Here is a 25,193-nt window from a genome sequence, read left to right as displayed (position 1 = left end):
TTAGAGTTCAAATGTTTTCTCCAAAAGCAGACTTAATAAAGTTGTTTGGGCGTAATAACCTGATAGTTGACTTTAACTGTATCTTTCTCATTTTAAAGCTGAAGATGCGGGATATCGCTGGGCAGGCCCTGGCTTTTGTTCAAGATCTTGTCAAGGCTCTTCTGAACTTTCACACCTATACAGAACAGAGGATTCAGATTTTTCCTATTGATTCTGCCATTGACACAATATCTCCATTGAATCAGAAGGTACGTTTAACTCAGGATACCTTTTGTCTGCCCTGAACAAATCTGGAGACTTGCTACTTATTAGACTAGTTCTGTGTTTCAGCCAAGTACTATAGAGGACGTGGGGAGAAACTCTAAGTCATAGTCTTTATCGTCAAGAAACAGGGTAAACATGGAGATTCTTATGAAATGGAATAGTGAGGGATATGTTAGAAGACCTAAGTGTGAATAAGTGGTCAGGGCAGTAAGTGAATATGACGTCATCAAGGAGGGGAGACTGCTGTTGGTGGTAGTGTCTGGAAGACTCTGGTGATTTGACTGGGCTTTGAAAAATGAGCATGGTTTGCATAGGAGGAGAGAAGTGGGGTAGGTGTTTTTTCCCTATAAAACTTTTCACCACAAACCTTTTGAAGTTCATAAAAATTAAAGTTTGAAATGCTCTTTAAGATCACCATGGGAAAAAGCTTTCAGATGACTTGGGTAAGGAAAATGGACCTGTAGCATTTTAAGGCAGTTATATTTTCTTTTATGCTTCCTATAATATAAAAGCATTTTCCCCGCCCTGGTTCTTTGTCCATTATTTTATTTTTATTTTTTTGTTTTTGGGGCCTTTTTTGGCCATACCATGCAGCATGTGGGATCTTAGCTTCCCAGCTAGGAATTGAACCTGGGCCCCAGCAGTGAAAGCATTGCGTTTTAACCACTGGACTGCCAGGGAATTCCCACCATTATTTTACTTAGCTTGTTACCATGTTACGCTCACATGGTGAGAATCAAATATGTTAATCATAATGGAAATATTTCATTACTCTGAAGAATTCATATTTTTCTCAGTATTTTACCTTTGGTACTTTTATCTCTGAGAGACCCTCTGTGACTTTTCCGTTAAGCCTCTATTATTGAAGATTCAGTAACCATTTGTTAAAAGATGACCAAAGCATTTAGACTTGTTCATAAAATCATAAAGTAGACTTTTATACCTGAGCTTAGAGTTCAACTTATTTTATAGCCCAGAGAGACTGAGTTTCCCAGGGCCATATGTCTGTGTAGCTTGCAGTTGGACTAGTTGAATCACATTTCTGCAAAATGAGACTTTACATTTGTATACACAGAACTCAAAATTTGAGCCATTATACAATATTTAAAAAGCTGAGATATTTCACATGTGAAAAATTAACTTCTTGTTTCTCAATTGTCTTAAAGCTTGGGGGATCTTTTTCTGAATCTGTTCTTCATACTGAATTAGTTCTTCATAAGTATTACAGTATCCATGACAGTTATAAAAGTTTTTATAGTCTCATTTTGATGATAGCTACATTCCTAGAATGTGTTAACCTTGAACATTTTATGCAATGAATATAAGCTGTACTCAAAAGTCTTGTTTTTAAAAAATGAGGTCAGTTCAGTTCAGTTGCTCAGTCGTGTCCAACTCTTTGCAACCCCATGAATTGCAGCACGCCAGGCCTCCCTGTCCATCACCAACTCCCGGAGTTCACTCAAACTCACGCCCATCGAGTCGGTGATGCCATCAAGCCATCTCATCCTCTGTCGTCCCCTTCTCCTCCTGCCCCCAATCCCTCCCAGCATCAGAGTCTTTTCCAATGAGTCAACTCTTCTCATGAGGTGGCCAAAGTACTGGAGTTTCAGCTTTAACATCAGTCCTTCCAAAGAATACCCAGGACTGATCTGCTTTAGAATTGACTGGTTGGATCTCCTTGCAGTCCAAGGGACTCTCAAGAGTCTTCTCCAACACCACAGTTCAAAAGCATCAATTCTTCAGCGCTCAGCTTTCTTCACAGTCCAACTCTCGCATCCATACATGACCACTGGAAAAACCATAGCCTTGACTAGACGGACCTTTGTTGGTAAAGTAATGTCTCTGCTTTTAAATATGCTATCTAGGCTGGTCATAACTTTCCTTCCAAGGAGTAAGCGTCTTTTAATTTCACGGCTGCAATCACCATCTACAGCGATTTATGTAAACACAAAAATCTGTCCTACAGTTTTGACTCAAATATCAAATCTTTTTTTTTTTAATATTAACTTGCATCCCTAATGAAGAAGTGGTTGTTTCGGAAAGAAGGCCTATTGGTGGTGTGTTGTTAATAGTATCCCCTCCCCACTTGCCTCATGCCCAGTTGTTAATTATATCATCCGTCTGCTGGTTTGTCACTTTGCCATGGAATGGGCACTTGGGTTTAGTATCTGAGATTGTTAGAGGGAACTTTGTGTAAAAGTCAAATTTCCCAAAAAAAAGTTAGCAAAAGTATTAAGATTTATAACTCAGTGGGTCCATTTACAGATGTTTTGATATCCTTTATTTTCTAGTGACTTAACTCAGAATTCTTTTCCTATTTAGTTCTCACAGTATCTTCATGAAAATGCATCTTACGTCCGCCCTCTTGAGGAAGGAATGCTTCATTTATTTGAAAGTATTACTGAGGATACTGTAACCGTCCTGGTAATTTACTTCTGCTTTACTTCTGGAAGTGGGAGTGCTTCTTTATCAAACAAAATTATTAATCTTGAAATTGTTTTTCTTTTCCAGGAGACAACTGTGAAATTGAAAACTTTTTCAGAGCATTTAACCTCTTACTTATGTTTTCTTAGGAAGATTCTTCCTTATCAATTAAAAAGGTACTTACTGTTCTGGGCCAGGGAGCTTGGGGAATTGTGAGGTGTCATCTGAGCTGTGCTGGAGTTAATAAAGTAACAACTTGTGCCTCTTGAGCTCTGCCTGACCTTTTTGCACTACAACCAATTTGGATGTTTGTGAAAAAGGAAAATCATGGCTTGAGCAGCACAAACTTATATTTAAGAAAACTGAATTGTAGTTTCTCAGCTAGAGTTTCTTCAATAGTTTTGAACTGTGATCAGTGCAATAACCATGTAATGCAACATGAACCAGTATTTTTAGTGATTGTGAATGACACATTTATTAAAGGAAATAGTTTTGGGTATTGTTACCCTTTTACTGAAAACGTCTAGATGGGGGTAATAATAGTTAACCTCTATATTTGAATCTGTAATCCTTAGGTTTCTTTTAAATAGTATGCTGTTTTTACTATTGGTGATTTAAGTTATAAAATAAAAACTGTACATCCTCCAGCCCTCATAGGATGAGTCATTTAGTAACCTTAAATATTGCATCTTAAACATTCCTGAAAAAGCAAGAGAAAATAATTTATATAACTGGAAATTTGAGACTACTGATTGTATATTTTGATACTTTTGATGTAAAACTACAAAGACTCCTAATTCATCTAAATCTTTTAATCCTGAGATCTAGTCTTTAAAAAAGGCGAAGAATAATGCAACTGGAAATAAGAGAAATAAGAACATATATGTACTATTATTGATATGTATTATTATTGTTGTTGTTTATTCCCTAAATCATGGCTGACTTTTTGCAACCCTGTGGACTGTAGCCTGACAGGCTCCTCTGTCCTTGGGAATTCTCTAGGCAAGAATGCTGGAGTATGTTGCCATTCCTTCTCTAGGGCATCTTCCCGACCCAGGGATTGAACCTGTCTCCTGCATTGCCAGGCAGATTCTTTACTGCTGAGCTACCTGGGAAGCCCATAGGTATTATAGTAGATTGCAAAACAAGGTTTAGGAAAAAAATAGATGAAAAGCTTATAGATACTGAAAATATACAAGTAATTGTAGTTTTTTAGTCCTTATAAACTAAAGTAGTAGGTTTAGCTTTTCAAAAATATGAAATTTTGTTATTAAAAAATTTATGTATGTTAAGAACCATCGTATTTCCTAATTCTAACCTAACAAGGTATTTTAGTAACTGAATTCTATGATTTGTGCACATGACAGAATTTTAGGGCTCAGGGAATTATGAGCTCATAATTGTGAATTATAGTTTCCTTCAGATCCTTAAATGTTTTAGTTCAGTATAATTGAAGTTTTTCTGAAAATTGACTCTGAAAGTTTAACACTGAATTGAATATACCTTATTGATTCGGCTTATGTTTAAAAGATTGTAAGAACCATTGTAAAAGTGGTGTTTACTACTTGAAAGAGTTAATGCATTTTTATTTTATCTTAATTTATTTTTTCACTATTACATTTTTAGAAATGCTGGGTAAGTCCTTTCTTGATCTAAGATTCCTATTCTTGGGAATGTTCTGTCGCATACGCTTTCAGCCCTACCTTATCAGATTTTCATGTATTTTAGGCAATTTTTTTGCCATTGGTTTAAATACCACTCTAGTTGGCAAGATAACATGTTCATTAGTAATAAATGGGTTTAGTATTGAATGAAGCTGTCTGCTATAAATAAATAGAGCAGAAGTGTCAAGGTCAAGGGAATGGATGTGATTCTTGATATCACATCACAAGCATATCATTCTTGTGCTAATAACTTTTCTAGCTTTGTGTAAAAAGCATTTTACTTGATTATTGCACATTTTAATAAGTACTCTTAAGAGTCTACATAGTTTTTAACCTTATAATTAAGTTTTCCCAAGCACCATTTAAAATGGAAAATGGTTATATTTTTATGAATGTTAAGGAATTACTTTTATATTGCGCTTATAGATTGGTTTTTCCAATCTGTCTGACTTTTGAAATTACATACACTTCCCTGGTGGCTCAGTGATAAAGAATCCGCCTGCTAATACAGGAGACGGGTTCAATCCGTGGGTCAGGAAGATCCCCTGGAGAAGGAAATGACAACCCACAACAGTATTCTTGCCTGGGAAATCCCACTACAGAGGAACCTAGCGAGCTACAGTTTATGGGGTCACAAAGAGTCGGACATGAGTTAGTGACTAAACAACTCACTGAAAAAGGTTTCTTACTGATTCTCTCTCCCAGTTCCTATTTAATTCTCTTTAGAAATTCAGCCTATGAAGTATTTTTCTCCTGAAAATATTTTGAAGGAAGCATTTTTGTGCTGCTCTCAGGATGGAAGACAGTGAGCACCTTTTCTTCCATTTAGTCGTCTTTTGCTTCATTGGCATTGGAGGAAGCCAGTGTGTACATGATGATATAACAAAATGGAACCTTGTCAGTGAGCTCAAGTTTCTTTTTTTGGTTCATTCTCTCTTTGGATATAGATGTTTGACAATTTAGGTAGTTTCTTATAGCTGATTGAAAATCATTCGGGATGCTCACTTTTATAAACTCTGCCCATTCCTAGCCTAGAAGAAGAATGTGAAGCTTCCCTTTGCACGTCTGCATTACGAGCCAGGAATCTAGAGCTGTCCCAGGACATGAAAAAGATGACAGCTGTGTTTGAGAAGCTGCAGACTTACATTGCCCTTCTTGCCTTGCCAAGTAAGTGTCTTTGTTACTCATGGTTCAGTGTGAAGAACTTAGAGTACAAGAAGTTGGAGAAGGGAGGCTGTTTGGCATGTTTGAGTGAGAAGAGCCTAGGATCTGGGACCAGAAAAACTTGGATTCATATCCTGCAGCCCTTCATACATTTATGGCCTTGGGCAAATCGCTTTACTTTTCTGCTTCTGTTTTCCCACTTATAAAATGAAGGTAAATGAGTTAAATTAAGAATGTACAGGGACTTCCCTGGTGGTCTAGTGACTAAGACTTGTTGTTCAGTCACTCAGTCGTATTGTGACCCCATGGACTGCAGCACTCCAGGCTTCCCTATCCTATCTCCCAGAGGTTGCTCAAACTCATGTCCATTGAGTCGATGATGCCATCCAACTGTCTTATCCTCGGTCTCCCCCTTCTCCTCTTGCCCTCAATCTTGCCCAGCATCAGTGTCTTTTCCAGGGGGTCAGCTCTTCACATCAGGTGGCCAAAGTATTGGAGGTTCAGATTGGAGGTTCAGCTTCAGCATCAGTCCTTCCAGTGAATATTCAGTGTTGATTTCCTTTATTATTGACTGGTTTGATCTCCTGGCTGTCCAGAGAACTCTCAAGAGTCTTCTCCAGCACTATGGTTTGAAAGCATCAATGCTTTGGTGCTGAACCTTCTTTATGATTCAGCTCTCACATCCGTACATGACTACTGGAAAAACCATAGCTTTGACTATACAGACCTTTGTTGGCAAAGTAATAGCTGTGGTTTTTAATATGATGTATACGTTCGCCATTGCTTAGAAGGCTCTTCTATCTCTCCTTGCTATGCTTTGGAACTCTGCACTCAGTTGGTTATATCTTTCCCTTTCTACTTTGCTTTTTGTTCCTCTTCTTTTCTCAACTATTTGTAAGGCCTCCTCAGACAACCATTTTTCCTGCTTGTGTTCTTTTTCTTGGGGATCCTTTTGGTTACCACCTCATGTACAATGTTGCAAACTTCCTTCCATAGTTCTTCAGGCACTCTGTTGACCAGATCTAATCCCTTGAATCTGTTCATCATCTCTACTGTGTATTGATTTAGGTCATACCTGAATGGCCTGGTGGTTTTTCCTGCTTTCTTCAATTTGAGCCTGAATTTTACTACAAGAAGCTGATGATCTGAGCCATAGTCAGCTCTAGGTCTTGCTTTTGCTGACTGTATAGATCTTCTCCATGTTTGGCTGCAAAGAATATAATCAATCTGATTTTAGTATTGACCATCTGATGATGTCCCTGTTTAGAGTCCTCTCTTGCATTGTTGGAAGAGGGTGTTTGCTATGACCAGTGCATTCTCTTGGCAAAATTCTGTTAAGCCTTTGCCCTGCTTCATTCCGTATTCCAAGGCCAAGTTTGCCTCTTACTTCGGGTATCATTTTGTACTCCAAGGCCAAACTTGGCTTGTTACTCCAGATGTCTCTTGACTTCTTACTTTTGCATTCCAGTCCTCTATGAAGAAAAGAACATCTTTTTTTGGTGTTAGTTCTAGAAGGTCTTGTAGGTCTTCATAGAGCCGTTCAGCTTCTTTGGCATTAGTGGTTTGGGCATAGACATGGGTTTACTGGGATGCTGAATGGTTTGTCTTGAAAATGAACTGAGATCATTCTGTCATTTTTGAGATTGCATGCAAGTACTGCATTTTGGACTCTTTTGTTGACCATGAGGGCTACTCCATTTCTTCTAAGGGATTCTTGCCCACCCTTAGGTTTTCTTTTGTTTTATACTTTTAGTTCTTACATTAGGTCTTTGGTCCATTTTGAGTTAATTTTTGTATATAGTGTGAGGTAAAGGTCCAGCTTCATCTTTTGCATATGACTGTCCAGTTGTCTCAGTACCATTTATTGAAAAGACTGTTTCTTCCATATTGAATGGTCTCGGCACCCTTGTTAAGAATTGATTGATCATCCTTGTCTGTTTACCCTATATCTCTAATGAACCTACCAATTTCCTCCTAATTACCTTCAGCACAGGTGCCATTATTTTTGAGGGTACCCCTGGGCTTGAACTTCTCCGTAGTCTGTTGTGAATAAAGTCAATTCCTTTGGGAAGAGATTCAGAGTTTTCTGTTTAAATAACTCTTTCTCCCTTGGGTTAAAGCTCTGAGCCATAGTTCTGTGCTGGGGGTGAGGACAATGATATACTTCTCTTAGAGTGACATCCCTGTAGGTATAGCGGAGTACTCCATGGAGAGGGTAGCAGCCCCCAGTCGCTTCTACTTGCCTCTTTCAGCGAGGAACTCCTTTTACTGAGCTGGAGCCAGGGTGTTCATGGCCACAGATTCTCAGCATCCCACAAGTCAGGGCTGGGTGAAAGAAGAGAACCCCCACCCCTGAGTCATACTTAACTAGAATTTAGCCTCAGCAACAGGGAGCTGAGAGCAGGATTAGGAATGAGGCTCTCTACTGAATTAGGGGCGAGAGAGTCTGGTGTTCTTTGCTGCACTCTCTGTACTGGGATTGCTAGCTCACTGACTGGCCAGGGGTAGGGAGTGGGTTCTGGTTCAGATACCACAGATTGTTGTTGTTGTCACTGAATTGATACAGATTTTCTTGAGTAACTGTTTCTTCATTAACTGGATGCCCTTAAGATAATTTCCAGAGTTTTAAGTGGTTGTTTTTAAATAATTTTCATCAGTTGGGCTGGAGAGTGGATATGAGGAGCTTGCTTATGCTGTCATGCTGGAATTAGAATTATGATGTTTGAATAACAGTGTTTTTAGTGATGTTCAGCAAACAGTAATATGTAGGGAAAAGAACAAAATGAGAAATGTGTTCTGTAGTAACAGGTGAAATTCACAAAGACTTTTCATTTCATAGAGATCATGAAAGACATAATCCTGCAGTTTAATTTTGATTCTTAACCATTACTAACTGTGGACATGGGGGATCCAAATCCATTTCAGTTCAGTTTAGTTCAGTCGCTCAGTTGTGTCAGACACTTTGCGACCCCGTAGACTACAGCACACCAGGCCTTCCTGTCCATCACCAATTCCTGGAGCTTACTCAAACTTTTGTCCATTGAGTCGGTGATGCCATGCAACCATCTTGCCCTCTGTTGTCTCCTTCTCCTCCCACCTTCAATCTTTCCCAGCATCAGGGTCTTTTCAAATGAGTCAGTTCTTCACATCAGGTGGCCAGAGTATTGGAGTTTCAGCTTCAGCATCAGTCCTTCCAGTGAATATTCAGGATGGATTTCCTTTAAGATGGACTGGTTGGATCCCTTTGCTGTCCAGGGGACTCTCAAGAGTCTTCTCCAAAACTACAGTTCAGAAGCATCAGTTCTTTGATATTCAGGTTTCTATATAGTCCAACTCTCACATCCATACATGACTACTGGAAAAACCAAAGCTTTGACGAGACAGACCTTTGTTGGCAAAATAATGTCTCTGCTTTCTAATATGCTATCTAGGTTGGTCATAACTTTTCTTCCAAGGAGCAAGCGTCTTTTAATTTCATGGCTGCAATCAGGATATTCAGTGCTTTTTGAGCCCCCAAAATAAAGTTTGTCACTGTTTCCATTGTTTCCCCATCTATCTGCCATGAAGTGATGGGATCAGATGCCATGATCTTAGTTTTCTGAATGTTGAGTTTTAAGCCAACTTTACTCTCCTCTTTGACTTTCATCAAGAGGCTCTTAGTTCTTCTTTGCTTTCTGCCATAAGGGTGGTGTCATCTGCATATCTGAGATTATTGATATTTCTCTCAGCAATCTTGATTCCAGCTCATGCTTTATTCAGTCCAGTATTTCTCATGCTGTACTCTGCATGGAAGTTAAATAAGTAGGATGACAATATGCAGCCTGGACATACTCCTTTCCTGATTTGGAACTAGTCTGTTGTTCCATGTCCAGTTCTAACCATTGCTTCTTGACCTGCATACAGATTTCTCAAGAGGCACGTCAGGTGGTGCCTGATTCCCATCTCTTTAAGAATTTTCCACAGTTTGTTGTGATCCACACAGTCAAAGGCTTTGGTGTAGTCAATAAAGCAGATGTTTTTCTGGAACTCTTTTGCTTTTTCAGTGATCCAACAGATGTGGGCAATTTGATCTCTGGTTCCTCTGCGTTTTCTAAATCCCTGGAAGTTCACAGTTCATGTACTGTTGAAGCCTGGCTTGGAGGATTTTGAGCATTACTTTGCTAGAATGTAAGATGAGTGCAGTTGTGCAGTACTTTGAGCATTCTTTGGCATTGCCTTTCTTTGGGACTGGAATGAAAACTGACCTTTTCCAGTCCTGTGGCCACTACTGAGTTTTCCAATTTGCTGACATATTGACTGCAGCACTTTTACAGCATCATCTTTTAGGATTTGAAATAGCTCAATTAGAATTCCATCACCCCCACTAGCTTTGCGCACTTGACTTTGCATTCCAGGGTGTCTGGCTCTAGGTGAGTGGTCACACCATCGTGATTATCTGGGTCATGAAGATCTTTTTTGTACGAGGAGTTCTGTGTATTCTTGCCACCTGTTCTTAATATCTTCTGCTTCTGTTAGGTCCATACCATTTCTGTCCTTTATTGTGCACACCTTTGCATGAAATGTTCTCTTGGTATCTCTGATTTTCTTGAAGAGATTTCTAGTCTTTCCCATTCTATTGTTTTCCTCTATTTCTTTGCATTGATCAGTGAGGAAGGCTTTCTTATCTCTCCTTGCTGTTATTTGGAACTGCATTCAAATGGGTATATCTTTCCTTTTCTCCTTTGCCTTTGGCTTCTCTTCTTTTCACAGCTATTTGGTTGTCCTCAGATGACCATTTTGCCATTTTGCATTTCTTTTTCTTGGTAATGGTCTTGATCACTGCCTCTTGCACAATGTCATGAACCTCCATCCATAGTTCTTCAGGCACTCTGCCTATCAGATCTAATCCCTTGAATCTATTTGTCACTTCCACTGTATAATCGTAAGGGATTTGATTTAGGTTATACCTGAATGGTCTAGTGGTTTTCCCTACTTTCTTCAATCTAAGTTTGAATTTGGCAATAAGGAGTTCATGATCTGAGCCACAGTCATCTCTTGGTCTTGTTTTTGTTGACCGTATAGAGCTTCTCCATCTTTGGCTGCAAAGAATATAATCAGTCTGATTTCGGTATTGACCATCTGGTGATGTCCATGTGTAGAGTCTTCTCTTGTGTTGTTGGAAAAGTGTTTACTATGACCAGTGCATTCTCTTGACAAAGCTCTATTAGACTTTGCCCTGCTTCATTCTGTACTCCAAGGCCAAATTGGCCTGTTACTCCAGGTATTTCTTCACTCTTACTTTTGAATTCCAGTTCCTATGAAAAGGACATCTTTTTTGGATGTTAGTTCTAGAAGGTTTTCTTGGTCTTTGTAGAACTGTTCAACTTCAACTTCTTCAGCATTACTGGTTGGGGTGTAAACTTGGATTACTGTGATATTGAATGGTTTGCCTTAGAAACGAACAGAGATCATTCTGTCATTTTTTAGATTGCATCCAAGAACTGCATTTCAGACTCTTTTGTTGACTATGATGGCTACTCCATTTCCTCTGAGGGATTCTTGCCCACAGTAGTAGATATAATGGTCATCTGAATTAAATTCATCCATTCCAGTCCATTTTAGTTTGCTGTTTCCTAAAATGTTAATGTTCACTCTTGCCATCTCCTCTTTGACCACTTCCAATTTGCCTTGATTCATGGACCTAACAGATCTTCCCTGTAGCTCAAAGGGTTAAGAGTTCTCCTGCAATGCAGGAGACCATGGTTTGATTCCTGGGTCAGGAAGATCCTCTGGAGAAGGGGATGGCAATCCACTCCAGTATTCTTGCCTGGAAAATCCCATGGACAGAGGAGACTGGTGGGCTATAGTCCATGGGGTCACAATGAGTCGGACACCACTGAGCAACTAACACTAACTCTATGGACCTAACATTCTATATTCCTATGCAATATTGCTCTTTACAGCATTGGACTTTGCTTCTACCACCAGTCACATCCACAACTGGGTGTCGTTTTTGCTTTGGCTCCGTCTCTTTCTTCTTTCTGGAGTTATTTCTCCACTGATCTCCAGTAGCATATTGGGCATCAAACAACCTGGGGAGTTCATCTTTCAGTGTCCTGTCTTTTTGCCTTTTCATACTGTTTATGGGGTTCTCTAGGCAAGAATACTGAAGTAGTTTGCCATTCTCTTCTCCAGTGACCCACATTTTGTCAGAACTCTCCACTATGACCCGTCCATCTTGGGTGGCCCTAGACACCATGGCTCATAGTTTCATTGATTTAGACAAGACTGTGGTCCATGTTATCAGATTGGTTAGTTTTCTGTGATTGTGGTTTTCAGTCTGTCTGCCCTCTGATAGAGAAGGGATATGAGGCTTGTGGAATCTTCCTGATGGGAGAGACTGAGGAAGAAACTGGGTCTTGTTCTGATGGGCAGGGCCACGCTCAGTAAATCTTTAATCCAATTTTCTGTTTATGAGTGGGGCTGTGTTCCCTCCCTGTTGTTTAACCTGATGCCAAACTCTGGTGGAGGTAATGAAGATAATGGTGACCTCCTTCAAAAGGTCCCATGCAGGCACTGCTGCACTCAGTGCCCCTAACCCTGCAGCAGGCCACCACTGATCCACACCTCCGCTGGAGACCCCTGGACATCCCCGGGGAAGTCTGGGTCAGTCTCTTGTGGGGTCACTGCTCCTTTCTCCTTGGTCCTGGTGCACACAAGGTTCTGTTTGTGCCCTCCAAGAGTCTATTTCCCAGTCCTGTGTAAGTTCTGGCAGCTCTATGGTTAATGGCGACCTCCTCCAAGAGGGCTTATGCCATACCCAAGTCTGCTGCACCCAGAACCTCTGCCCCTGTAGCAGTCCAGTGCTGACCCCGTACCTCCTCAGGGGACATTCAAACACAGTTCTGTCTCAGTCTCTGTGTGGTCTCTGTGTCCTGGTATGCACAGGGCTTATTTGAACCCTCTGAGCATCTCTGGCAGGTATGGGGTTTGATTCTAAACACGATTTCGCCCCTCCTACCATCTTGCTGGGGCTTCTCTGCCCTTTAGTTCAGTCACTCAGTTGTGTCCGACTCTTTGCGACCCCATGGACCACAGCATGCCAGGCCTTCCTGTCTATCAACAACTCCCGGAGTTTACTTAAACTCACGTCCATTGAGTTGGTGATGCCATTCATCCATCTCTTCCTCTGTCGTCCCCTTCTCCTCCCGCCTTCAATCTTTCCCAGCATCAGGGTCTTTTCCAGTGAGTCAATTCTTCACATCAGGTGGCCAGAGTATTGGAGTTTCAGCTTCAGCATCAGTCCTTCCAATGAATATTCAGGACTGATTTCCTTTAGGATTGACTGGTTGGATCTCCTTGCAGTCCAGGGGATTCTCAAGAGTCTTCTCCAACACCACAGTTCAAAAGCATCAATTCTTTGGAGTTCAGTTGGAGCTCAGCTTTCTTTATAGTCCAACTCTTGCATCCATACATGATTATTGGAAAAACCATAGCTTTGACTAGATGGACTTCTGTTGGCAAAGTAATGTCCCTGCTTTTTAATATGCTGTCTAGTTTGGTCATAACTTTTCTTCCAAGGAGTAAGTGTCTTTTAATTTCATGACTTCAGTCACCATTTGCATTAATTTGGGAGCCCAAAAAATAAAGTCTGTCACTGTTTGCATTGTTTCCCCATCCACTGGCCATGAAGTGATGGGACCAGATGTCATGATCTTAGTTTTCTGAATGTTGAGCTTTAAGCCAACTTTTTCACTCTCACTCATGAGATACTCCACGTCCAAGGTCAGAGAAGCCTCAGCAAGACAGTAGGTGCTGGAGCTGCGGCTGCACAGCATTGGAGCAGCTGTGAGAAGATACCCCACGTACAAGAGCAAAGGGGAAGCCCCGGCAAGACGGTAGGAGGGGTGAGTTCACATTTACAATCAAACCCCATTCCCGCCAGAGATGCTCAGAGGGCTCAAACAAGCCTTGTGTGCACCAGGACCCAGAAACCACACAGAGACTGAGGCAGAACTGTGTTTGTGCTGCGTCTCCTGTGGAGGTACAGATCAGCAGTGGACTGCCACAGGGGCAGGAGCTCTGGGTGCAGCAGACTTGGGTATGGCATAAGCCCTCTTGGAGGATGTCACCATTAACCCCACCATAGAGCTGCCAGAACTTACACAGGACTGGGAAATAGACTCTTGGAGGGCACAAACAAAACCTTGTGTGCACCAGGACCAACGAGAAAGGAGCAGTGACCCCACAAGAGACTGACCCAGACTTGCCCAGGAGAATCCAAGAGTCTCTGGTGAAGGCATGGGTCGGCAGTGGTTGGCGGTGCCTGCTGCAGGGTTAGGGGCACTGAGTGTAGCAGTTCCTGCAAAGGACCTTTTGAAAGAGGTCACCATTATCTTCATTACCTCTAACATAGTTTGTACCCAGGTAAATAACAGGGAGGGAACACAGCCCCACCCATCAACAGAAGATTGGATTAAAGATTTACTGAGCATGGCCCTGCCCATCAGAACAGGACCCAGTTTCCCCCTCAGTCAGTCTCTCCTATCAGGAAGCTTCCATAAGCCTCTTATCCTTCTCTATCAGAGGGCAGACAGACTGAAAACCACAATCATAGAAAACTAACCAATCTGATCACATGGACCACAGTCTTGTCTGAATCAATGAAACTATGAAACTATGCCATGTATGGGTCGTGGTGGAGAATTCTGACAAAATGTGGGTCACTGGAGAAGGGAATGGCAAACCACTCCAGTATTCTTGCCTGCTGCTGCTAAGTCGCTTCAGTCATGTCCAACTCTGTGCGACCCCACAGACTGCAGCCCACCAGGCTCCCCCATCCCTGGGATTCTCCAGGCAAGAACACTGGAGTGGGTTGCCATTTCCTTCTCCAATGCATGAAAGTGAAAAGTGAAAGTGAAGCCCCTCAGTCATGTCCAACTCTTAGCAACCTCATGGACTGCAGCCCACCAGGCTCCTCCGTCCATGGGATTTTCCAGGCAAGAGTACTGGAGTGGGGTGCCATCGCCTTCTCCAGTATTCTTGCCTAGAGAACCCCATAAACAGTATGAAAAGGCAAAAAGATAGGACACTGATAGATGAACTCCCCACGTCAGTAGGTGCCCAATATGCTGCTGGAGATTAGTGGAGAAATAACTCCAGAAAGAATGAAGAGACGGAACCACAGCAACACCCAGTTGTGGATGTGACTGGTGGTAGAAGCAAAGTCCAATGCTGTAAAGAGCAATATTGCATAGGGATCTTCTTTGTGAGGTCCGTGAATCAAGGCAAATTGGAAGTGGTCAAGTAGGAGATGGCAAGAGTGAACGTCGACATTTTAGGAATCAGCGAACTAAAATGGACTGGGATGGATGGATTTACCTCCGATGGCCATTATATCTCTGCCCCTGGACGTGAAGTATCTCCTCACAGTCGCTCCAGTGCTGCACCGCTGTCGCTCCAGATCAGTTTAGGTGTCTGTAATCATCACCATTCTGTCTGCATGTGTCTGCAGGAATTTTGAGAGCCATTATGTTCAACATGTCACAAGTGATACTGATTCTCTTCCCAAGGGTGGAGAGAAGATGGTGGGCTCAGTGTTTTGGGTGAAGTCCTCTGGGACAGTGCTTAGGTCTGTGATCTTGGTTTCCTAGGTACAGAGCCAGATGGACTCCTTCGGACAAACTACAGTTGTGTGTTAACAAATGTTGGTGCTGCTCTGCATGGATTCCATGATGTCATGAAAGGTGAGACTTGAAAAAGAACATAAATAAGCTTCGTCCCTTTTCTGAGATCTGCCTGAATGAGATTTAAACAAATACTGCCAAGGCTAATAGACCCTAGATAAAGGCTTAGTAGCATTTGGCTTACGTTAAAGTACACAGCTTACTGCCTTCTGCTTTTTCCATCTGCTTCTTTCCTGAAGGTAAACAAAGTACTGATGAGAAACCCTTGTGTGCAGAACTTTAGCCAAAAATACATTATACTGATTTAAGGGAGGTGTATGAATTTTATCAAGTCAGACATGCTATTCAGAGGCATTTAGCAAAATACCGCACTTGTTAGAGCCCAAGCATGAAGGGACTGAGGAAACAAAGGTGTAAAGTTCCTGGAAATAATGTACTGGTTTTCCACCCTCCTGTGCATTTTTTTGTTGAGAGTACCCATTATAAATCCTGTTTTGTTCAGGAGAAACTTACAGACTGAAGGTCTGTTTTTAAACTTTCGTCAGTTTTCGCTTGCCGTGTGCTCCTAAGAATACGCTTGTCGAAAGGCATTTCTTTTGCTTCTTAGCATATGATTCTGAGTCCTGACTTTTTAATTTATATCTCTGCATGGCTTGTGGTTTCTTTCCCCTCTCTCTTTTCCTTTTGGTGGCTATTGGAGTAGGAGCAGAAAGAGAGGGCAGAGCAGTTATTAAGGACTATTGGAAGTAGGGCTTCCCTTGTAGCTCAGTACGTAAAGAATCCACTTGCAATGCAAGAGACCTGGGTTCGATTCCTGTTTTGGGGAGATCCCCTGGAGAAGGAAATGGCAACCCACTCCAGTATTCTTGCCTGGAGAATCCCATGGACAGAGGAGCCTGGCAGGGTACAGTCCATGGGGTCGCAAGAGACAGACATGACGTAGTGACTAAACCACCACCTTTGGAAGTAGCCCAGGTACCTAGATTTTTCACTGTGGTGTTTAATGTATGGTTAGTGACCAATTAATGGTTTCACAGAAAATATATTTTAAAAACTTAAGATTTTGTCGGATTGCATGTATAAAATGTGTATATTGGGGGCCCTTCTATAAACTGACACATAACCTGTGTTGCTGGGAATCTATCTTAGTCCCAGTAGTATTACCTAATACCGCCTTAGTCTTGAGAATGGTCCTTTTTGAGGCTTGTCTTCAATTATAAGGAACTGTAGAAGTCGCTGTACTTCTGGAGCTAGCTCTGGTTGCAGAAATCACAGCTTGCATAGACAGATTTGGTGGCAGGTAACGATAATGAGTCCCAACGCTGCAGAACCTAGTCTGGTCCATAGAAAGCCCAAGGGACTAGAACTTTTTTCCTGTGCAGCTTTTGATTTGGGGAGCTCAGACTTAACCACAGTCTTCTATTCCAGAACTAGGCCATTGAAACCACAAACTGCTCTGTGACTACAGATTCTTTGGTTTTGTTTCCTAAGTTTTCCTGTGCTAATATTATGATTTGTTCCTACTAGTATTTTCTCTAGAATTTTGATAAAGGAGGGGCTAGAGCCATGGAGGGGGGCTATCCATTGAGAAGGATCTTAAAGCTTTATTTACATTGAAAATGTTGATTTTATTTATATTTCTATAAATAATAATAATGTGTTTCTAAGTTTTCTGAAGGTGCTTTTGTTCATATGTGGCATTAGATGCTGAGTGGTCCAAATCAAAGGATGCTGCTGTTACCATTTGTCAAGAGCTGGTGGAGATTTTGGGAGGATCGGAGGCCCCCTAAGCCCTCTTTGTGCCTCTGCTTGTTTCTGTTCTTGAAAGTGTACATAATATAAATTTAAAATATTGGGAAACATGAAGAATGGTTGGCAAGCAGATTATGGGCTCTTGCTGATAGGTTTACAGTTCAAATCTGTCTTCTTACCTAGTTGGAAGAGTGTTGTGTATCTCTCATATCTCTCAGAGTCAGCATTAACTGGCATTAACAGAATAAACTTTGTTTTTAAGAGAGCTCTTATTTCAAATCTTTTCCCTTGATCCTTTGCCTTGCATAATTGCTTGGTCCAAGTTGGGAAAAAGGAAGGAAGGCAGGCAAGCAAGCAGGCAGGCTGGTCTTAATATAAAAAGTGAGAGAGAGAGATTTATAAAAATGTGTGTCCTACAAGGAATTAAAATGGGAGTGAATTAATCTTTTAACAAGTGAGAATTGTTTGATCTTTAGTCTCAAGTCTAAAGCAGGTAGACTGATAGGAAACATTAAACAAAAATAAATCTCTAGTCTAGGTCACATGATTTCCTTGTTCTTTTTGAAGTTAAAATTTAACGTCAAGGAACACCCTAAATAATTAAAATATTTAGATTCAATAAATAAAGAGTAAACAGTTGAATGGGGAGAATTATTATAGTCAAACTACAGTAGCTTTGATCCACTAGAAGCCATGGGAGGGTTCTTAGTATTATACATCTTTTATAAGTATTTTAATTACCTATACAGTCAGCCAAGATTGCCTGCCAGCCCAGTTGTATTATAGCATTGTATACAGACAGTAAAATATTGAGTAAAACTTTCTGTGGTGTGTAGAAAGATGATGTCTGCTTTGGGAGCTAGCAAGTTCAGTATACCAAAAATGTCCAGCATTCCAACTGAATTTTTATTCACTTGGCTGTCTTATGAATTTATAGAAGATAATCATTTGTTTTTTAAAATATATTAGACATAATAGTAATGTACCAATTAGTTGGTTTCTTCACTGTGACAGCTGTACCATATTAACATAGGATGTTAACCGTAGTGAAAACTGGCTAAGGGTATCTGGAAACTCTGTAAATTTTTTATAAATCTAAGCCTATCCTAAAAGCTTTTGTATGTAACAGTTTACATATATTTGTATATATACATACAATGTATATAAATAACACAATTTCTTAGCTTTAAATTTTAGAAAAAGAAATTTCATAAAACAGTGATTTTATGCTAAAAATATTATGATCATACCACGTTAAATCTTTCTAGTCTTTAATAAATAAATTTAAATTGTGCTGAAATATCATGGTTATACCACGTTAAATCTCTTATTTCTAAATAGTCTTATTTCCTCTTATTTATCTATAGTCTAAAATCAACTAAATTTCTTGATTCTGAATAAATGAAGGTCTTCGTATACATGCCTGCTATAACAATTAATTTCCATGTCTTGTGATCTATTTTTCGCTTTGTTGGTAGTGATAATGCTGTTGTAACTGAAGTAGTCTAAAAATTCAAAAAAATAAAGAAATAAAAATTCAGAGGAGGCTGTATTGTAAGCTCTTTATTATTTACAAATATAGTTGTCCTTCCTCACAAATCAATGTTGTCTTGCTAATTCTGTTCCCCCTTATTTTCAGGATGAAATTATTTTATTTCTCAGAGACCCAGAAAACCCCAAGTTTAGCTGTTTGGCGAGTTTTACCTACTGCTGTTTCTCTCTACATGTTTCTGTCTAAGCCTCTCTTCTATGCTTTTAGAACCACAGGCCTTTGTTGTAATTTTCTTGGACTGGAGGCAGTAGAATGTGAAGCCAGACATTGCAGTGTTCAATCCTTATTTGGCTGTGCAGACCTTTCTTATTGTTAAAGTATGTTCTGGCAAACTGGTTAAGATCCAATAAGGACTGTGGATCACCATGCCTATGTTGGCTGTTCTTTTCCAGCCTCATGGTTTGTTTATATAAGCACAATAAAAATTCTCATTTGTGCCTACTAGACTGTCAAAACAAAGTTTTTAACTGGTAAATACTGGTTAGGGTCATTTACACAGCACAAGAATAAGGACTGACTCTCAAATGAAAGAGACTGAGACCAACATGCTCTACGCTATAATAGTGACCCCAGGATGGTGTTAAGAGACCCTCACTACTCTCTATTCTTTGCATGTGGACTTGAAACCTAATTGAGATTCAGTCCAATTATGATATTTGGGACCGTCTTTTGTCAGACTTGTTTTGTAAATTTGTAAGCATAGAAATGAGAGGTCAACGGGTTGGTTGACTGTATCCAACTTGTATATAGATACTGATGAGTTTTCATTTAATTGGATTCATAGATATTTCCAAACATTATAGTCAAAAGGCTACAATAGAGCTTGAACTTCCAACAACAACCCAGAAGCTCATAACAACTAATGACTGCATCCTGTCATCAGTAGTGGCATTGACAAATGGAGCAGGAAAGGTAATTTTTCTCTGGTTTATATTGACGTTAAATTAAATTCTTTTCTTTTTTTTAATTCTAGATTTTATTTATTTTTTTAAATTTTATTTTATTTTTAAACTTTACATAATTGTATTAGTTTTGCCAAATATCAAAATGAATCCGCCACAGGTATACATGTGTTCCCCATCCTGAACCCTCCTCCCTCCTCCCTCCCCATACCATCCCTCTGGGTCGTCCCAGTGCTCTAGCCCCAAGCATCCAGTATCGTGCATCGATCCTGGACTGGCATCTCTTTTTTTTTTTTTCTTGATTGACATAGTAGAAAAATTAATCTGTAAAACGATTTTAGATTATCAGCCTTTTTTGTAAAATAAAGTTGTCTCCCTTTTCCTCCTTCCTACCTAATATGTGACACAATACGGAATGCTGTTAAATGTTTGTGATGAGTAAGTGGGTCACTCACTGTTGATGTTTTAGATACCAGGTGGTCTCACTATAGATCCTGATGTATATTCAAGGTCTGCTGTACAGAAATTGGGGTATAGAAAAAGATTTATAAGACTTTTATTATATTTTGTTTTTTCTCCACCAAGATTTTTGTTTGTACCTTTGTGGTTTTGTACCTTAATTCGTACTTTTAAGGTGACTTCAACACATGTCTTCTCATTGAATTCTTAATATTAGATAATGATCATTTGGATCATTAAGTACTTAATTATTGTCATAAACTGACCGGAGTGCAGTTTCGTTAAAAATTGTTCTATGTGGGCTAACTGCTTTCAGTAGATGTCATATTCTAATTGCACGTTAATGTAAGTCAAAGTTGCTTAGTTGTTTCTGACTCTTTGTGACCCCATGAACTATATATAGTCCATGGAATTCTCCAGGCCAGAATTCTAGAGTGGGGTAGCCTTTCCCTTCTCCAGGGGATCTTCCCAACCCAGGGATCGAACCCGAGTCTCCCACATTGCAGGTGGATTCTTTTTTTTTTTTTGGTGTTGATTCTTTTTTTTTTTTTTTTAATTTATTTATTTTTTTTACTTTAAATATTGTATTGGTTTTGCCATACATTGACATGAATCTGCCATGGGTGTACATGTGTTCCCCCTCCTGAACCCCCCTCCCACCTCCCTCCCCATCCCATTCCTCTGGGTCATCCCAGTGCACCAGCCCCGAGCACCCTGTATCATGCATCGAACCCGGACTGGCGATTCATTTCACATGTGATAATTTACATGTTTCAATGCCATTCTCCCATATCATCCCACCCTCACCCTCTCCCACAGAGTCTAAAAGACTGTTCTATACATCTGTGTCTCTTTTGCTGTCTCGCATATAGGGTTATCATTACCATCTTTCTAAATTCCATATATATGCCTTAGTATTACTGTATTGGTGTTTTTCTTTCTGGCTTACTTCACTCTGTATAATAGGCTCCAGTTTCATCCACCTCCTTAGAACTGATTCAAATGTATTCTTTTTAATGGCCGAGTAATACTCCATTGTGTATATGTACCACAGCTTTCTTATCTATTCATCTGCTGATGGACATCTAGGTTGCTTCCATGTCCTGGCTATTATAAACAGTGCTGCAATGAACACTGGGGTAACAAGTGTCTCTTTCAATTCTGGTTTCCTCGGTGTGTGTGCCCAGCAGTGGGATTGCTGGGTCATATGGCAGTTCTATTTCCAGTTTTTTAAGGAATCTCCATACTGTTCTCCGTAGTGGCTCTACTAGTTTGCATTCCCACCAACTGTGTAAGAGGGTTGCAGGCGGATTCTTTACCAGCTGAGCCATAAGAGAAGCCCAAGAATACTGGAGTGGGTAGCCTATCCCTTCTCCAGTGGATCTTCCCAACCCAGGAATCATACTGGGGCCTCCTGCATTGCAGGCAGATTCTTTACCAACTGAGTTCTCAGGGAAGACATGTTCATGTGCCTGTCATCAAAGCCTTTAGTGACTAAGATTTCTATGAGAACTACCCATACATATAAAACTGAAAGGGCTGTATTCAGGACTATCTTAGCCCATTTATTTCAACAGATCCAACATAATTTCTCAAGAAAATGCTAATCTCTATCTGTGTTATATACCATTATTTTTCTGACAGGTTGACCTTAGTAGGAGGGAGCATACTTTTTTCAAGTGGTTTAAGTTAATCAGAAATGATCATAGATTATATTAGATATTCAGTGTTATCTTTCCCAAAGTCAGACTGGTCTTCGTGACAGTTTGCTCTTGTTTAGGGCTGTAGTTAAAGGGTGTTATGAGATTCTGTCAACTCATATCAGTGCCTACAGGACTCCTTAGCCAGATTATCCTTACTGCCTCCTCTGTAACACTTTCATCTACACGCATTCTGGAAACTTTCTGATGATGATTTTAACTTTGATTCAATTAAGGAAAATTCTGAAAAAAAGAGAATATTGACATTTTACAGGAGTCTTTGTATTTGTCACTTTTTAATGAGAACTCTGGAATGTTAAATTCCTGAATACTTCATAGTTTATTTTAGATTTACTTTGCCTGAAACCTTAACAGTTGTCTCAAGGAAAGGTTTTGATCTTCACTCAGAAATTTTTATTAAAATGGTTTTTAACTAAAATAATTATCTGAATTAAGTATTAGTTGGTGGCAGCTGAATACTTAGCTAATGTGATTTGATTAAACTAAATTTTATCATTTGTAATTTTTAAAAAACCCGCTAGGAAGGTATAACATATGCATATTAAAGAACACCTGGGGAATACAGAAATACTAGAGAGGAAAGAAAGTAAACTTTACTATATACTGCCACGACCTAAATGCAGCTTCTAGGTATGTCTCGTCTATGTCATGTAAATGGAATATACAACTCAAGATTTTTAGAGTTTTGATTTTTCTAAATACTACCTAACATAGAATTTCATTTGATATAGTAAAATATTGATGAAAAAGATAACCTTTTAGACCATTAGTGAGTGCTTACTTTTTGAGCAGTGTTTGCCAAGGTAAAATAACTCTTGTTTCACAAGTCACTTATTCTTATTTATTGAAATTGAATACTCTTGAATGTATCCAAGACTTTAATTTTTCTGGCTAATAACTTTCTTAGACATTTTAATTTATAACACCATTTTGTATAGACTGTAGATTCAAAATCATGGCTCAGAAAAAATACAGTCATGGATCTTTGTTGTTGTAAGCAAGTGTTAAATCTGTAAACGACAAGGGTGTACTGAATTTTCAGTCAATTTCTTTCCTATTTTATTTGTAATGCACAGATTGAGATTTACAGAGTGAAATTTAAGTAGAAATTATATATTCAAGATGCTTGTGTCATTTCTTGTGTTGGAGTATGAAACAGTCAAAGTTAAGATGCAAATGGAATGTATAAACCCAAACATACATGTTTGGAGCACAGGCGCAGATTTGGTGAGATAAACAGCTCATAAACATTGTCTACAGAATAAATCAGAATCAGCCTTGGTTTTCAGAAACAGTAGAATACACACGTCACCAGTCTGGACTGAAAATTTAAACTGATGTTGTGTTTATTATAAATCATTGCCTAAGTATTCTTTTCAAATAAGTAAATGTGGGCTTTTGAGCATGTGTTGAACTTTCATTTGCATTCTCAGTATCCTTAACTTTACTCTGAAAACTGTTAGATATATATTTTAAATATATTATTGGAAAACAAAATCGATCTTCTTGTCACGCTTGGTTTAGATTGCATCTTTCTTCAGCAACAACGTGGACTACTTCGTTGCTTCCCTGAGCTATGGGCCCAAGACAGGGAGTGGATTCATCAGTCCTCTTTCAGCCGAATGCATGCTGCAGTATAAGAAAAAAGCTGCTGCCTATATGAAGGCTTTGAGAAAGGTTTGTGAGCTCCTGTTAACATTTGAATCAGAGGGAAAATCTGAAATAATTCCAGAGAATGGAAGTAGTTTCCCCACAGTTGATATTTATGCTTTATTCAATTTTGAGGAGCAGGTGCTTGGTGGGTGTTACAAGGGTGGGAGGACTTTGGAAAGTAGGATATGACGGAGACCCAAACCTCACCTCTTAGGCTGTGTTAGATTTCCGTTTCCAGCGCCTGACAGAGTTTAGGGTGAGACAGCCAGGCAGCCAATAAGCGTCAAACTTCAGGAAATCTTAAGTTTGTAGAAAAAACAAAAAAATTGAAGTACATTTATAATTTTTTCTCAATATAATGCAAATACATGATCATTACAAAAAGAAATCAGAAGAAATATTTCTGTACAAGAAGAAAATTATGGTACATCAAATTTCACCATCCAAAGGTAGCTACTGTTAACTTTGTTACAGTATATCTCTAGCTCCCTAAAATTTTAAAGTATATACATTCATGCATGTGCACACACACTATAAAAGCAGTAATTCTGGATACATACACTGTTTTAGAATTGTTTTTTTTCCTTTTAATGCATTGTGGATATTTTTATGTATCAAAAATATGTATCTATACTTATAAATTGCTATCATTTTAATGCATCTAGTATTTTATATATAGTATTTCACTCTGTAAATGTGTAATAATTTAATTAAGCCAAGCCATCATTGCTCATGGAGTTTTAGGTTGCTTCCTATTTTTCACTGTTGTATGCAACACTACATGGCATATTCTTGCACATGGAACTTTGTGTATTTGTTTTTACCTTCTCATTTCTTTTTAACTTTTAGTTACACATAATGCATAAAATTACATGAGAACATTATAGGTAAATTACAATTCCTAATTCCAGTTCCTTTTCAGTGGTAGTTGTAGTTATCAGTTTGATGTGTAACTTTCCAGACTCTTTTGGAATATTTATACTCATCTGTATAAATTTTGAACTATACATAATATAAAGACTTTTCTAAATTTGTTTTTTTAGAAAAAACTTGTATGCATGTTTCATTGTGTAGCTTTCTTCATTTAAAGTAAGTTTTAGAGATCTATATCAATACATATGATGGCTACTATATTCATTTTAAACACAGCATGGAATTCTATAATGTAAACGTTCCATGGTTCATTTAGGTATTCTCCTTTTGGAGGGCATTTAGATTGATTCCAGTTTTTCACTGTTAGAATTATACTTCAGTGGATAACTTACAGCCTCCTTGGGCGTATGTGTAGAATACTGAGAGGTGGAACATTCTGATGATGTGATTTGCCTATTTTAAATTTTAATATTTACTGCCAGATTACCTTTAAGGGCAGTTGTATACTCCTAGTAACGTATAAGGTGACCTAAATGTTTTAATTATTAATTCCTAAAGATGGAATTGTTTGTTCAGAGTGTGTAAATGTTTCACATTTTGATGTTTTTTTCCTGTCTACACTTCGAGAAGGTTACCTGTTTATAATTTACCAGCAATAGAGGTATAAATCTAACCCGTAAATTTCATTTGTCAATCTCAGAGATAAGAGCTTTCTTGTTATTGTTTTAACTTGCATTTCTCTGCTTATTATTGAAATGGAACGTCCTTTCATAAATTACTGTTTATATTATTCTATCAATTCCTGCTTAAATTGTTCACCTATTTTTAAATAAATGTTCCTAATTAGGTTTGAAAAGAGCTCTCTTTGTGTTAAGGATTCTAGTCCTTTGTTTATGTTGGAAATATTTTCCCCTCAGTTTGCTGCAGTAATTTTTCAAAGTTTAGAAGTTTCAATTTTTTTTATCATCAAGCCATTCTTTTTCCTTTATGGTGATGATTCTCAGGGCAATCTTGGAAAGTCAGGGTACTTTTCAACATTATAGATGTGTTCACCTGTATTTTTTTTTTTTCTTTAATATTTAGATTTTTTATTTTATAAT

At 39.1% G+C, this 25,193-nt stretch overlaps 1 protein-coding gene across 2 annotated transcripts in view; it reads left to right on the top strand.

The window, feature by feature from the left end:
* Positions 1-25,193, top strand: part of PPP1R21 (protein phosphatase 1 regulatory subunit 21) — a 72,208-nt gene that overhangs the window by 29,553 nt on the left and 17,462 nt on the right. For both annotated transcript variants that reach the window (XM_070379610.1, XM_070379609.1), the window contains exons 9-15: positions 99-248; positions 2,587-2,688; positions 2,776-2,864; positions 5,383-5,519; positions 15,149-15,241; positions 19,270-19,397; positions 23,092-23,244. In XM_070379610.1, coding sequence (XP_070235711.1) covers positions 99-248; positions 2,587-2,688; positions 2,776-2,864; positions 5,383-5,519; positions 15,149-15,241; positions 19,270-19,397; positions 23,092-23,244 — 852 coding nt within the window. The remainder of the gene's footprint in view (positions 1-98; positions 249-2,586; positions 2,689-2,775; positions 2,865-5,382; positions 5,520-15,148; positions 15,242-19,269; positions 19,398-23,091; positions 23,245-25,193) is intronic.

This window comes from Bos mutus, chromosome 11 (genome assembly GCF_027580195.1).
Source record: "Bos mutus isolate GX-2022 chromosome 11, NWIPB_WYAK_1.1, whole genome shotgun sequence".
Taxonomy (NCBI): domain Eukaryota; kingdom Metazoa; phylum Chordata; class Mammalia; order Artiodactyla; family Bovidae; genus Bos; species Bos mutus.
Note: the sequence above shows the minus strand (reverse complement) of the source record. Positions and strands in the feature narration are given on the sequence as shown.